The 16182-nt window shown below is 35.4% G+C and overlaps 2 protein-coding genes across 2 annotated transcripts in view; one reads left to right on the forward strand and one right to left on the reverse strand.

Annotated features, from left to right (window-relative positions):
• The first annotated feature begins 892 nt into the window (after positions 1–892).
• Positions 893–2612, forward strand: LOC111499486 (peroxidase 7-like). The gene is made up of 2 exons (XM_023151048.1): positions 893–1162; positions 1670–2612. The coding sequence occupies exons 1-2, from the start codon at positions 893–895 to the stop codon at positions 2423–2425; spliced, it is 1026 nt and encodes a 341-aa protein (XP_023006816.1). The 3' UTR covers positions 2426–2612.
• A 695-nt stretch (positions 2613–3307) lies between these two features.
• LOC111499713 (protein FORGETTER 1) overlaps positions 3308–16182 on the reverse strand; it is a 38782-nt gene continuing 25907 nt past the window's right edge. The window contains exons 21-32 of the mRNA XM_023151346.1: positions 13625–13720; positions 13438–13525; positions 13234–13354; positions 12900–13011; positions 12695–12818; positions 12539–12616; positions 11194–11312; positions 5930–5983; positions 5719–5821; positions 4055–4183; positions 3791–3902; positions 3308–3657 (exon numbers count right to left, since the gene is read on the reverse strand). Coding sequence (XP_023007114.1) covers positions 3626–3657; positions 3791–3902; positions 4055–4183; positions 5719–5821; positions 5930–5983; positions 11194–11312; positions 12539–12616; positions 12695–12818; positions 12900–13011; positions 13234–13354; positions 13438–13525; positions 13625–13720 — 1168 coding nt within the window. The 3' untranslated portion in view covers positions 3308–3625. The remainder of the gene's footprint in view (positions 3658–3790; positions 3903–4054; positions 4184–5718; positions 5822–5929; positions 5984–11193; positions 11313–12538; positions 12617–12694; positions 12819–12899; positions 13012–13233; positions 13355–13437; positions 13526–13624; positions 13721–16182) is intronic.

Genomic DNA, 16182 nt, shown 5'->3' on the forward strand with positions numbered 1-16182 from the left:
AAATATTTAAAAATTTATTTTATTTTTATATATGTAATATTAAATAAAATATCTTCATTTCCATACAACAAAAAGAAAATGGGATGAAGAGAGGAATGCTTGGTTGTCTTCATTCTTCTCTTATCACTCTTTTTTTTTTCTCTCCTAAAAATGAAATTAATTAAAAAATTTACTATTTTCTTTTATTATTATTTTATTTTTATGTTTCTTTATTTTTGTTTGATTTATTTATTTTAAATTTAATAGTTAAATGAATATAATATATTTTTATTATTGAACGTTTTATCAAATGGAAACAATCTTTTTATCGTTTATAATAGTTTTGTTGTTTATTTTGAATCCAAGCTTGCAATTTTTAGTGTCGGGTTTATTTTACTTGAAGGGTTTCATCTATTTGAAATATTATTTCATAATCTTTGATCGTTAACTTGATTAGATATGAACATATTGAAACTTTCAATATGACATGTCAACGAAAACAAAGGAAAAAAAATTAATGAGGTTGAAATTTTAATAGCCCAAGTACTCGAGAACCTCAAGATGAGTATTGGGTCTAGAATTGTCAAATTTTAAACCGTAATGACTGAATAAAAATTAACCTCGAGCCATCCAAAAAAATGAATAAAAAAAACGAATGTTCTTTTAATAAGTTATAATTTATTTTTTTAAATTGGTTCAAAATTAAGGTTTTTTTTTTTTTTTTTTTCAATATCTTATCTTTTAAAATTTGAAAAATAAAGGTTGAAATTGTAATAAAATAATTTGAAGAAATGATAATATAAGATAAAGAAGACATGTTTGCATGTAAGCTTAATGTTTGAATATTAGTGCTTCCCACGAACATCTTCCTCCCTTTATAATCATATCCAAATCTAAATCACATTATTCATCAATGGCTTCAATGGCTTCTTTCGCCCTCTTCCTCCTCTTCCATCTTCACATGGTCACGGCGGCTCTCGGGGTTCAACCGGTGATTACCGCCGCCTCTATGGTGAGTCGTGCACCGCCGCCGCCGGCCTCTCTATTGTCCCACTCCTTTTATCGTCGGACATGTCCAGATGCTGAGGGCATCATTCATCGAAAAGTGCAAGCTTGGATCAACAAGGATTTCACGTTGGCTGCTGCCCTCATTCGTTTGCATTTTCACGATTGTGCAGTTAGGGTGAGTTGTCCATATATGTAACTACAATTAAACTACGAGTTTAATCTCTATAATTTCAACGTTCAAAAGTTTAAATTTGACTCCTATAAACATTGGTTAAACTTCACTTAAATCATTTTTAAATTGTCTTAGTGTTTTAAATACCTAAGGAACCCACTCATTTTCATTTCTTTTTTATTTTGAATATAGCTAATTAATTTATTAACTAATATTCAATATTAACATATTTAATTAATTAAATTTAATAAATCAATATTAATTTATTTAAATATTTACTTTATTCGTTTTTACAAAAAAAAAAAAAAAAAAAAAAAAAAAAAAAAATTATTAAATGAATGCAATAACAATATCCTAAATATATTTAATTAGATAATTGATGTTAGTTAAATAAAGTTAATTAGATGATTAAAATTAGTTAATTAAATATGGATAAAGTTTATTTATGTTTTAATATTTTAAAATTGATTTATATATAAAGATTAATGAACATTTGTAAATTCGTGATAGGGATGCGATGCGTCGATTCTACTGAACTATCGAAGAAGCGAGAGAAGAGCCTTAGCCAGCAAAACCCTCAGGGGGTTCCGAGTAATCGACGACATCAAGGCAGAGCTCGAGAGAAAGTGCCCTAGAACCGTCTCCTGCTCCGACATTCTCACCGCCGCCGCCAGAGACGCCACCATTCTCGCCGGAGGTCCCTTCTGGGAGGTTCCATTTGGCCGTAAAGACGGAAGAATCACCATCGCTGCCGAAGCAGAACGTGTCCCGCAGGGTCGCGAAAACGTCACCGCTTTGATCGACTATTTCCGACACCTAGGGCTCGACGTCCTCGATTTGGTCGCCCTCTCCGGTGCCCACACCATTGGCCGAGCCGCCTGCCACACCTTCAATGATAGGCTATACAACTTCAACAGGACCCGAAAACCCGACCCGAATCTGAAACCTCCATTTCTGAATTTACTTCGAAGGCAGTGTAAGAAGGATATGGATCTCGTTTTTCTCGACGCGACGACTCCGAAAATGTTCGATACTGCTTACTTCAAGAATCTTCAGAAGAAATTAGGGCTTCTTACGACGGATCAAGCGCTGCAATCGGATGAAAGAACTTCTTCGTTTGTTGATTTGATGGCAAATCAACCGTTTCTTTTTGAAAGCCAATTTTCGGCGTCGATGGTGAAATTGGGGAATGTTGGAGTTCTGGTGAGGAAAAATGAAGGCGAAATCCGGGTCAATTGCAATTTCATTAACCGCAGAAGAAAGTGAGTTACTTTGTTTCTTGGCATTTGTTTTTTTGGAAAATAAAATCATATCCTTTTTGTTGGGTAATGCTTATTGCGTATGAAATTAAGAGTCTTTGGGGTACCACTCCTAAAGTGCTTTGTAGTTATATATTGTTCATAGTGTGAAAGATTTGATCGAATGGAATATACATGATTGTTGTATGAGAAAATATTAGATATAATAGCTGAATTTTCTGAATAGCTCAATTGGTTAGAGCATAATGTTCATCTATGATTGCTAGCCTAATGACTAAAATCAAATAGCAAAGATGTCTCTTCTTCCTAAACAACCAATTCCCCGCAAACTACTAATACTTGAACTACCCTTTGCTTTATGTACTCGGTGAAGAGGAAAATGCAAAACTTTTGAGAATTACGGCAACCAAGCCTCCTATCCTTTAAGGATTCTGCCGGGACTTTATATGGTGTTTCATATATTAGATATAGAATCTAACCATTTTGCTGGTTAGTTCTTATTGAACATTAAAAAAAAACTATGGTATTTGCTAATTTTATGAATCACATCATAAATGCATGACTTCAGTATCTCAAAATGGTTCAAAATAATAGATGCACCATAACAAACAGGTAAAGACACTTTTTTCAACAAGATACAAAATATAAACTCAAAATAAAAAAATCTCAAATTCATCGTCCACACCCAATTGGACCATGGACCCAACACTAATGGGTTTGTGGAAATGCCAGAGATCATAATGAGTGCATCTGAAAAGACCATAAAAGCTGTCAATGTTGAGCTTTTTTCAATGCTGTGGCAAATTTGTGCACTTCCAAAACAAACTAGTCTTCAGGAATATTAGGTATGGAACTTCTGTTAGTCAGGAAAAAAGGAAAAAACTGTACAAAATGGCAAATGGGAGGGGTTTTCTATTTCCAACTGTAATTTGATGTACTATATGAAGACATAAAAGGAAATTAAACAAGATTAGGAGGTATAATAAACACTGACCCCTACTGCACCCCTCCTATATCTACTACGAAGCATTGCTAATATACAAATCATATATACCCAAAAAAAATTAACTATTGAGACTGCACAGTTCCATTGCACGGTGCAGAAAAAAATAGAATCAGCAGTTCTTCAAACCCCTTCAATAGCTTCTTGGTAGGAGCAGTGTAGAAATATTACAGGGATCAACAGTAATCAGTAATCACTATCATTTCAATCATCTATATCTTGTACCCATGCCAAACCTGTGACAGATTTTTCACAAATTAGAAAATGATTGCTACTTTCCCCCTTCTCAAATTCTACTGTTTTTTAACAGAGCAAACATTAAGCATGAAACAGTGAAATACAAATAATTATATGAGAGCTGAGAGATACCTTGAAGTACTGATTCAACCGCTGCGTTTGGAACAAATAGCCCAACGATTCTCTGATTATCTGTGGTAGTTTCTATACGTACAACGTGAAGGCGTTTGTGACTTTGACGTGCCTGTAAGGAATTTATTGGAGAAGGTTAATAATGCAGTCAACAACCATCCATACCATTTTAGCATACGATTTACTATCTGAATTAAAGCAGATTAATATCTTTACCTACTAACAAGAGATGAATACTTGACTCGGAAGTTAAAGCGAGCATACCTGTTTAGAAAGGGCTTTTTCAATAGTTCCCCAAACGGGGAGAATAAGGCCACCCAAAACATTAACTTCCTGTATTCTCCTGCCAACCGTACAAAAGTTTCCAAGCTTACAATTCGGTCCATGCATGCACTGGAAACAGGTAAGTTTGAATGTTACTGGCATAATAGGAGGAAATGGTAGAGAAATATAACAAAACTAATACATAAACTGAAGGCTCGTTCACCAAGCAATGAGACATTAAAACATAAATGCTGCACCTGTTCAGTTGATATAAAGGGAAAAAGTATATTTATTTTATTTTTCTTTTTTGAGTATAACAATATTGGGAGGGAATTAACCCTTGGACCTCTTAACTGAAAGTACATGAATTGGCAATTGTATTTGCGCTTTTTTTTCCGCACGATTCTTGGTTGAACTGTGGGCAGATTGCTATGGCTTTTCCTAGGCTTTTTCGATTAACAACTAGACCTCATGCTTCTGTAGCTCAAGTCTGGAATAGTTCAGCTGCTGCTTCGAATTTGGTTCTTCAGCGCAATCATACTGATTTGAGGTCAACGAATGGGCTCATCTCTCCAATCGGTTGCTGCCAATTATCTTACCACCTGTAGGTGACTCTAGGGTTTGGCCTCTTGATTCTTCTAAAGTTTTTACCGTTAAGTCTCTCATGGGAGATCTTGTGCATGGCATTAGTCCTTAAGCAGACAATCTTTATTCGGTGATTTGGAAAGATGTTTATCCTAAGAAAATTATAATCCTTCTTTGGGAGCTTAGTCATGGAGCAATCAATACGGCTGCGATCGGTTACAAAGACAGGCATCTCATTTTTCCTTCTCACCACGTTGTTCCAACTCAGAGCATCCTTCTCCTCTCTGCGCACATTGCACTTTTGCTTTTTGGTACTGGGAAATTATGCTTGATGTTGTTCGCTGGTCCTTGGCATCACCAAACACCAGCTATAAGTTACTTGATTCGATTTCCAGGGACATCCTTTCAAGGGTCTACAAAAGACTTTATGGCTTATTTTTAATCAAGTATTTTTAGGGACTCTTTCTACACTTTGATGATTCTTTTTCATACTTTGTATAAGTGCAAGAATAAACCCCCTTTTAGTGACTAGTCTTCTTTATTGGTCCGATGGGAGAGCTTTATTGTAATCACCTACTGGTGTTCGGAGGTTTCTTTCTTTCTTTATTTATTTTTATTTCCTTTCATCAATGAAATATGTTTCTCTTCTAATATATATACACACACACATTTGTATAATGTTTTTAATTAATTAAAATTGGGGGTGTGCCTCACATCTTCAAGAGGAAAAGCCTCAAGGACATGGAAGGAAATAGGAACCAAGTCAAAATTAAAAATTTAAATTTTCTAAGAAAAAATCTTAGTAGAAGACACCCAAACCTCTTTCCATAAACAAGGTAACTTAAAGGCCAAGAAGCTTAGGAATCCCCTTACCTAAAAGAGGGATCAAACAGAACATCCCCAATCTAAGATGATAACAGAAGTAGAATAATTTTTAAAAACAGTGTGGTATAGGGCACTCCAATTTGAGGAAATAAACTGAAGAAATATTAAAAAAAAAAAAAAAAAAAAAAAAAACACGAAAAAGCTCTTTAAGGCAGTAGGCACTTAACCAGAAAATGCCCTTTAATGATATTTACCTGTTTCGAGGAAATGTCATACTCATCTTCCCACCCACTACGAGCCTTCTCTAAAGATGGTGTCTTGCGATATTTGCTTCGTAACTCAGAGAGAGACATTTCCCTGTCGTAGAATGGAACAATGAAAAAGAAATAATAATAATAATAAAAAAAAAAAAAAAGGAAATAACAGAATCTATGAAGAGAAGCCATAACCATTTTAATTCAATACCTTAGCGACTCCCCAATAGCTGGACGGACAATTTTATACATTCCAGGAATTGAACTGACAGATTTTGAGAATCAATAGAAACAATCAATAAATTAGATTCGATTCCAAATTGCATGTAAATTAAACGAGGAAATAGTAGCAAAATATAGGAAACGATGTATATGTACAACTCCAAAGACGAAGAGTGGAAATTAAATCGCCATCACAACATCGAAAGAAGATAAATACGCGCTCACTTGATGACACTTGTCTTGCCGGTCAGTTTATTTGCAACGTTCCCCCAAATCAGATTTATTAAAAAGCAATATAAATCAGTTCTAAAAACACTTTTTGTATGATTAAAAGGAAATATAAACCAAGCCATATAGCCCTTTTTAAGGAAGAACTCTTAGAGGATAAGAAAAAGTAAATCCAAACAAAAAGAAGCTCCAATCGAAGCACAATAAAACTAAAACAATAATTTTTAAAAAATTGGATTAACACGGTAAAATTTATGAATTAGAAAATTAAAAAAAAAAAAAAGACTTCGAACTTGATGAGGCTATCCCGAACTTTGTGATTAAACTCTACTGCGGTAACGATACTTAGAAAGAAAAAAGCACATCACCTAAAGGAGCTTCTCAAGTACAATAGACTCAACAGTCCCAAATTTACACATCATAGAGACTGTGGCCATATCACAAAGCCCTAAAAAGATAAAGGTCACTTACATCTAACATGGATCTCCCCCAACTTTCTAGGCCAACTCTTACAAAAATAGCTCAACCCCAGCCAAACCCGGCTCCCATACCCTCCCCATTGGCCATGTCCCATAAACCCATAGCTCCTCCATTCGACAAACCCACCCCCACATCTAAAAGCTCACCTCCACCACATAAACCAAAGGCCACCAACCCCACCCCACTTTTCACCAACCTCCAAAATCCCATCTACTATACAATTCAAATCCACAAGTTGTGACAACATCACGAGAAAAACATGCCACCATTATAAAGAACGAAAAACTCGACTTGAGCCCCAAAACTAGGTTGGGTGCAGGGGGCCTCCGAACCGGACGTGAAGGTCTCCCCTCATCCGGCTCTCTCCCGGAACAAATTTCTCTATTGTTGATTTTCACCAAGAATCTGATGATGAATATGCATCTAGTTCTCTCCCCTCTCCACCCCATCCCCTACCATGGGTATGCCCAATTTCTCTCTACCATTTCCCGAGATTATCCTTGTGAATACAGAGCTTGACACTCTTTTTATGAAAAGTAGAACGAAATAGAGGCAGAAAAGGTCTCCCCAATATTGGTGAAATGCACACCAACAATGACCCCCAAATCCGGGCACCATGACTAAAAGAACACCACGTGCATTAGGGCTATTCCATCTGAAAAAAGAAGCCTTCTATAACCAAAAAGACATATTGGTTGGACATCTTTGGGAGTCCAGGAACATCGAGGATCTTAATTATGTAGAATGACCTAGCTCTGATCGTCACTAAAGTAACAAAAAATCTATACACCTTAACCACACATATTACATTGGCCGACAATTACAATTTTTGAATAACATGGATCTATGGCCTTTGTAGACATCAACAAAGACCTCTCTTATGGCTTACAAGACCTGTATTGTATGTGCACAAAGCATTGGTTTTTGGCGGAGACTTCAATATCTCTAAGTGGGCACATGAAAAATCTAGTGGACTAAGTGGGCACATGAAAAATCTAGTGGACTAAGTGGGCACATGAAAAATCTAGTGGAAAAGTCACCAGAGTCATGAGACACTTCAACACTTGCATAAGATCAACACTTTCATAAGAGAAGTGGAACTCACTGACCTTCCTCTAAGTAATGGTTTCTATACTTGGTCGAACATCAAATCTCCACCCACCTTGACACTCATCAACAAAGTTCTAGCTATAGAAGGTCCACTTGAAAAATTCAGTAACATTGATGTTCGAAAACTAAATAGACCCGCATCGAATCATTATCCAATTGTTCTTTTCATGGGCAGCTATAAATTCCCTCCCCCCATTCCGTTACGAGAATATGTGACTGAACCATTCTGAAATTTTGCCAATGGTAGAATACTATTGGAAGAACATGCCCCTTCGTGGATAGCCAGGGGATAGTTTCATCAACAAACTTAAAAGACTAAATGAAGTCTAAAAGAATTGAAACAAGAAGGTTTTCAATTGTATTTCACAAAAAGAAACCAACTCCTTATTGAAATTGCTCTCCTTGATCAGATGGAGGAAACCGACTCTACCACATTAGTTCAATATACACAAAACTATAGATTTTGGAGAAAAAAATGTAAAAGATGATAGCCGGAGGAAGGTGACATAAACTTTAAATTTTTCCATAGTATCATGGCTTCAAAAAAATATATATATCATCATGGAAATTTCTATCAACACAAAGTAGGAGTTTAAAAACAAAGATGGAATTGAATTAAAATTTGTGTCCTTTTACACGTCCTTGTGTAAAAGGGACGATGACTTCATCAAATTTCCCTATGATCTTGACTAGAGTCCAATTGATCAACAACAAGTTGTCTCCCCCTTGAGGTTTCTTTCACCAAAAAAAGAGGTGGGGAAGGCGATACAGCTTCTGTGCCTTGACAAAACTCCAAAACCGGATAGTTTTACCTCAAAATTGCTTCAAAATTGTTGGAACATTCTGATGACTGATATAATGAGTGTTCCTAGATTTTTTAAGCATGGAATTATCAATAGCAACCTAAACAAAACATACATTTGTTTGATCTCAAAGAAACTAGATACCGGCACTGTTGTCGACTTTCGCCCCAGAAGTCATTTGACAGCCTATACAGCATCATAGCAACGATGCTATCAGAACATCTTAAAAGGGTTCTCCCTTTCTCGATTATTGGGCAGCAAACAACTTTTGTACAGAAACGAAAGATCCGCAATACATCTCTCAACAAACTTGACGTGGAAAAGGCCTTTAACAAGATCGATTAGACTTTCCTCAAAAACATTCTTGTAGCAGAAGGGTTTGGCTCAAAATGACAGGATGGATAAAAGGATGTATTTCATCCACAAACTTATCCATCATCATCAATGAAAGACAAAGAGGAAAGACCTATGCCACGTGGGGTCTTCAACAAGGGGATTCACTATCCCCTTTTTTATTCATAATGGTAATGGATTGCCTCAATCGCCTGCTCACAAAGGCCGACATGAAAACAAGATAAAAGGCTTTCAGATTGACAACAAAAGCTTAAGCATCAACCATCTTCAGTTTGTCGATGATATAATTTTCTTCTCTGATTTATTAGATCTCTTCTATAAAAAACATGATCAATACAGTAAAAATCTTCAAAAGATTTTCTGGACAAAATAATAATCTCCAAAAAGACAAAATTTATGTACATCAATGTTGGCATAGAGATTTTTGAAGAATGTGCCAGTAAAAAGGGTGAATGACCAAATACATGCCTAGGATTACCTTTAAATGGAAAATATAAATCATTTTCCTTTTGGAAGATTATTATTGAAAAATTAGAAAGAAAGTTGTCGACTTGGTTATCATGTTTTGCTTCAAAAAGTGGAACATACACCTTAATACAAGACACTATCCAACCTCCCCACGTACATGTCTCTATTCAAAATGCCACAAAAGTGACTACAAATATTGAAAGATTATTTAGAAACTATATGTGAAAAGATGGGCTACACCTTGTTCGATGGAATACCATAAACCTCTCCGCAGATAAGGGAGGACACAGTCTGTTTTCGATAAAGGAGAAGAACAAAGCTCTTATCGCAAAATACATATGGAGATATCATCACGAAAAAAACGTCTTATGGAGAAATCTTATAAAGGCTAAATACACTCCTACATCATGTACAAATCGACCCCTCTCCATCTTCTACAAAGAGGCCATGGAAGTACATTAAAAAAAACTTCATCACCAACCGAATTCGTCATATAGGTTGGGTGATGGAGGAAGCACATCTTTCTAGACCGACCCTTGGATTGAAAATACAACACTAGGCTTGTGGTAACCATTTTTGTATAGACTTTCTCATAGCACAAGAGTCATGTCAACTATTTTTGGGAGCATGAGGATAACGAAGCAATAGAATGGGTCGAATTAGCTTTGATCTTGTCCCAATTGTATTGTATAATGAAACAAACTCATTAACATGGCTTTCCAGGCACTGATGGTGTCTTCTCTACTAAATTCTTGATGATGGACAAAGGAAAAAAAGTAGAAGCAATAAATCTCATGCTAACAAAGACGATATGGAAAGGAAATCAACCTAAGAGGTTGAAGTTTTCCTTTGGGAAATAGTTGATGTTTTCCTTTGGGAAATAGCGCTTAAAGCCATTAACACCAATGAAAATCTTCTTTTTCAAAAAAGAAGGTCCTACCCGACTATTTCCAAATTGGCTCCCATTATGCAAGAAAGACAACAAATCACAAAATCACTTATGTATACAATGCACATACCCTCTGAATTTCTGGACAAATTCTTCAATATCTTTGGATGGTATTTCACTTTTCTTAGAGAGGTAAGGGATTTATTGAGCATGATTAATGTACCTCCCCTTCAAGAATACATAAGTCTTACTATAGAAAAACTTCATTAGGGTTTTCTTTTGGAATATGTGGTAAAAAAGAAATCAAAGAGTAATCACGAAAAAGACACAAGCTTATACAAAACTCTTCAAAAATATTGTTTACGACGCTATATCTGGGTGTAAATTGTCTAATATTTGTGTTTTCTATATTCCTACCTCCCTCATTGTAAATTGGTAAGATCTTTCGTAAATTTCAAATATCAATAAATTGTCTCTATAAAAATATAATAATAATAAAATAAAAAATAAACTCTAGCTCAAGCATTAAAGAACATACAATGATAATTAAATTAAGTTAAAGATGGTACGGGAAAAGCAATAGAAAAGCTAACATGCTGCAACATCTTTTATTGGCCGTTCTCTAGCCAGTGGCTTTCAAAATCCTACTCAGACAACATTCATTCATCAGTCCTGTACTCAACTTTATTTTTCATAAAAAAAGATAGTATAGGCATGGTATAGCTTATGAAAGATAGCTTGGCCCAGCGAAGGTCTTAGTCATATTCTTTCATTTGTTAGATAAATGTAAGAGAAGCATCCAATTCATTAACATCGAGAGATGATATTAATGACGAAGGTATAAAAGAAGTCATGACATTTCTGGTCAAAGGAAAATCGAAGAGCAAACTTTAAAGGTATACAAACACAATAAAATAATACCTTTCAAATGCTAATATGAAGTGGCGTCTTCCCAACCAATCCCTCTTAGATTCATAGAACCCATCATTGGTTGAACCAAGCTCATCCTTTTGCTTCTCATCAAGAATGGTGCTCGCAGACTGACACGCACAGAAACATAAGAAATCAAAGATGTATGCCTTGTGAAAGATTGAACAAGCAAAAGAAAATATTCCCATCTTTCTCCATTGCACTTTTTCTGGGAGCATTTAGGGGAAACATTATGCTAGATTTAGTGTTCCCCTTATCATAACCCATAGGATGGATCGGTGACTACCTGCTACAAGTAGCTCTAGTTTTAAACTTATACTAGGCACAAATTTGCAGTTTTTCCTTACACATCGATTCTACTTAAGCGAGATTTGAAATGAAATAGAAGTTTTAGAATAATGATAGAATATATAATTCCCAAAAGATTAGCTTTTGGACAATTAATTATAAATTTTGAACAATTTCATTGATAAAATGAAAATATTCAAAAGTTGCAAACTCCGGAAGGGAGCGAATAATAAGAAAAGTAAAATATACAATAGAAAAAATAAGAGCATATCAAATGAGACATGGATATTGGATAGAATTTCCCAGAGAGGTTGGTGAGAGCACACAAAGAAGAGGCCCTCAAGTAACCTTAGCAAACCGATCTACAGAGGATTCTTGTTGAAAATTATTTGATTTCTATCGAAACAAACTGTCAAAGTAGAAACTTTAACCATAACGATAAAGAATGATGAAGAAGACAACTTGCTCCTTAAATACAACATAGAAATCTGAGGAAACATAAACAGGTAGTTGGATTCTTGGAAAAATTAAAAAGGTCATCCTTATCATGCAAGGAACCACCAAGAAAGAACCTTAACCACCACGTTCCGATGTGACTGAATTAAATCAATTAACTCCCAAGAACCCACCATCGATGCATTAAATGTTTCTTTCTTAACCACCAGCAACACTTCATGAAAAGGACCAAATAAATGAGTAATCTTCCAAGGAATCTCCATCAATTTGTACCTAGCCTATTGTGTACCATAAACTTCTGAAACTATCCTTGCTTTCAGATATTTCCCAATTGGAGTTTTTCTAAATAAATAAAATTGCAATCTCCTTAGACATTCCGGTCTTTGGAATTGGTTGCTAGTCTTCAATTTCTGGAATGGTACTCTTATTCTATACAAGTATTACCTATACATGCATATACTATACAAACATATTTTATGGAATTACATGCAAATATGAGTATACAGCATTCAAAAAAGATATCTATCAAATTGTTCAAAAGTCCATCCAACAAATATCATAATCGAAGTAATAAATAAATTAGAGAACGTACCTCCCAGGTTACACCACGGTCCAAAGTGAAAGTAAAAAGCATAGTTGATGCCCCAGAGACGGGATCAACATGAACAGTCTGCAAGATAATTGAAATTAAATTTGGTCGACGACAGAAAAATGATAATTGATCAGCGAGGTGATGGATACAGCAAACCTTTGGACTTCCTCGTAATTCAATAACATTGGCTCTCATATCAACAATTCCAGAATCGAGGTTCCCTTCAATGCGTGCTTTCTGAACTAAGAGATCCAATATGCTGACAAATAATTCAAAAATCCTGTACATTGATGTCAACATCAATGATATAATCCAACTCTAACGTCCACAAGCATATCATAGTAAATCATAGATCACAGACCTATTTTGAATCTCAGGAGGCAGGCCCAAAAGCCGATTAAGAAAACGTCCAATATCATTCATGTCTGACTCAACAATACGACCAGAGGTCTTTCCAGAGTCCTTCCCAGTCGCTAAACTCATAAATAGTAACTTGAAATCATAATCAAGTCTAGATCAAAAATGTAATTTATATAGCATAGCATAATATTTAACCATATGCAGATGAATTTTCACAGTAAAACTCTCAGAAATGAATCTTTCCATTTTTCGATTTATTTGTTTTGTTGTGAGAAAATTTTTTTCACTAGAAGGTGGGATGGAGACGAGAAGTGCATATTGAATTGAGAAGTTACCAAGTACGGCATCCCTAATTATTCCCACAGAATTAAGAGCAGCTTTTGCATTCTCAATAAAATCGCGGATTGAATCAGGTTTCCCAGATGAGCAACCCGGTGGTTCGACAGGCAAGACATCCTGAAAGTGAGTTTGTGTTATTTACTCTGTTTAAATGAAAACACTTGGTTGCAAATAATAATAAATAAATATAAAATAGAGACCTGCTCCATTATTCCTCTATACATCACCGTCAAGGCCATCTTCCCATAAGCGCTGTCATAGTTATAAGCACTTAGCGACAGTCCAGCCCTGCATGTGAATAACCAAACACCATCAAGAAAAAGAACTACTTTAAGCACTGTTTGATTAAATATTGAACGAAGACGTTATGAAACTAATCCAACTAGCCTTCGATCTCCTTGAGTTAAGGCTCCAAGGGATTCTAATCTCTTGGCAACAATTGATGCAAACCTGCGTTCGCCACCAAGATTCGTAAAAAGCAGCCTACAAAACCATTCACCAGGGAAATGTTACTCCAGGCATAAACTCAACAGATGCAAAATTGACAGTGTCAAACATTTTGTATCGAAATTGCTTAAACAACTGATGTTCGTGCATCATGCATTTCCATTTTTTAATTGAAACTATCACTAAATGCATCATACATTTTCAATTTGGATGTAAAATAATAATAAAATTAACTTGAAATGGTGATAAAATACACTAACAGAAATATCAATTAAAGGCACTACCATCCAATTCTCAGTCTCCATATATACACGCATATACACGCAGGAGTATTTTATTCTCTAATATTAAACAAATTATAAAGTCTTTAAGTATTGATCTTCTTTTTATTACCACTCAGGCTATAATTTCTTTATAAGTAACAACGCTACAGGGGTCATAAACCATGCTGTGGATTAATGCTAAATTAATTACTGGGGGAGCACAAGCATAGCTATAAAGTAGAATGCACAGGATGGCCAAGACCTTCTAAGTAACTTTTTCGGCATTCAACTTCTCTTTATACATAAATTTTTTTTTCATTTTAAATCTTTTGTATTTCTTTCCTTTTCTTGTATTAGATGCTTGGTTCTTAACTCAATTGCTGTAGAAGATTACGAGTCCTCGCGCCTATAATCAGTTGGAAAATTCTGTAGAATATTAGAATGTATTTTTAAAAAATACATATCAAAATTAAAATGTAAACAAATACTAGGGATTATCTATGAACATTCATTGTCTTTTTGGTAAGGAACCGAACTTGAGAAATATGAAAGAACGTACAAGTTCATACAATAAACAAGCCTATGAAAGGATTTCCAGTACTAACTACAAAACGGACTACCATTCAAAAGAATGAGATCAAACTAGTATTTACAGAAAGTCTAATGAACAAACGGCCTACAAACCAAAGCAAGCTCAAACAACCTCACAACACTTGATCCAAAAGAAATTAGCAAACTGGAAACCCCCACAATAAATGATCAACGTACTCCTCATGCCGCCAACAAACCATTGCAAACACATCACAAAGGAAGAATGTCTTCCAGTACAGTCTTAGGCATTCACTCTCCCATGAAAAACTTGTCAAGCACAGAATTTAACTTTCTTGGGATATTTACCGTCTAGATAGAGAAGAATGCAGATGCACTCAGGAGACAGGGAACATAAGACATGGAGAAACGAGCTTTATGAAAAGCCCCCTGTTGGATCAGGGACCCAAACCAGAATATCTCTGTTGCCTCCCACTGAATAAGGGGTCGACAAAAACCCAAAAAAAAAAAAGTGAAAAGGAGCGATCAAAAGAAGGCAAGATAGAGGCCGATATGCCTTGTCTGTCAGATAGAAAGCTGCAGAAACAAAGCCAAAGGGGGTACCTCCCACCGAACAATCCTCCTAAAAATAGATCTTTGAGTCTTCCCCAATTGAACAGATCACAAACTGAAATAACAAACGGAAACCCATAGAAACAGCAAGCTAACAGGTTTTTGCTAAAAATACTTAAACTCAAACCTCAAAATCCACTCAAAAGGTGCAGACCAGCTTACTATGATCCTATACCACAAAGCATTAGGCTCCATGAGGAAGGACATAACCATTTTCCCAAGAAAATCTCATTATGTATTCTCAGGTAACCAATGCCTAAATCCCCAAGCTTCACAGGCTTTGAAATTGTCTTCTACTTGACTCCCCCCCACCAATTCCTTCCAACAAAAAAAATCCTCATTGATCGGTCAATAATTTTACACATTGAAACAGAAATTCTAAACAAAGAAAGGACGTAACTGGAAATCCGACTCAGCAAAAACTAAAACAGAGTAAGCATCCTTCCCTAAGAAAAGGCCCATTTCATGGAAGACAGTCGTGAGATTTTCCCCACCACATAATTCAAGAAAGACGTTCTCTTCAAGTTTATTGCTCAAGGGAAGTCTTGATAATCTGAAAGGAATCCCTAGATAAGAACAGCGTAACAGAATAACCTCATAACTCACCATTGAAGCCTACGACTCAACTGCGAGGCCTCAAAATTTAATCATCAACAAATCCCACTTAAAACTTGCTAAGTAACCATTTCAGAAACTTCTTCAATACGTTCAATTTTGCAAAAAAAATCTCCATTTGAGCACGTTACGCTCTAAGCATCCCAGTAGCATTTTGGCATCCAATGATTGTTTAAGCACCACCACAATGGGACAGAAGACTTGGAACACAGGTTTCGGAATAGGTGTTTAAAATATTAAAAAAATTATTACGATAAATCAAAATGGAGACAAGATAACAACACTAATATATCTTCTGGAGTTTTTGAAAGAAAGGGAACTTCATTGAAAATATGAAACTAAAAAGGGGACACAAGTCCGCACATCAGATTTAAACTACAGATTGCAAGAGAGAAAAAAAAAAAAAAAAAAAAAAAAAAAAAAAAAAAAAAAAAAAAAAAAAAAAAAAAAAAAAAAAAA

The sequence above is a fragment of the Cucurbita maxima genome, unplaced genomic scaffold, assembly GCF_002738345.1.
Source record: "Cucurbita maxima cultivar Rimu unplaced genomic scaffold, Cmax_1.0 Cma_Scf00027, whole genome shotgun sequence".
NCBI classification, from domain to species: domain Eukaryota; kingdom Viridiplantae; phylum Streptophyta; class Magnoliopsida; order Cucurbitales; family Cucurbitaceae; genus Cucurbita; species Cucurbita maxima.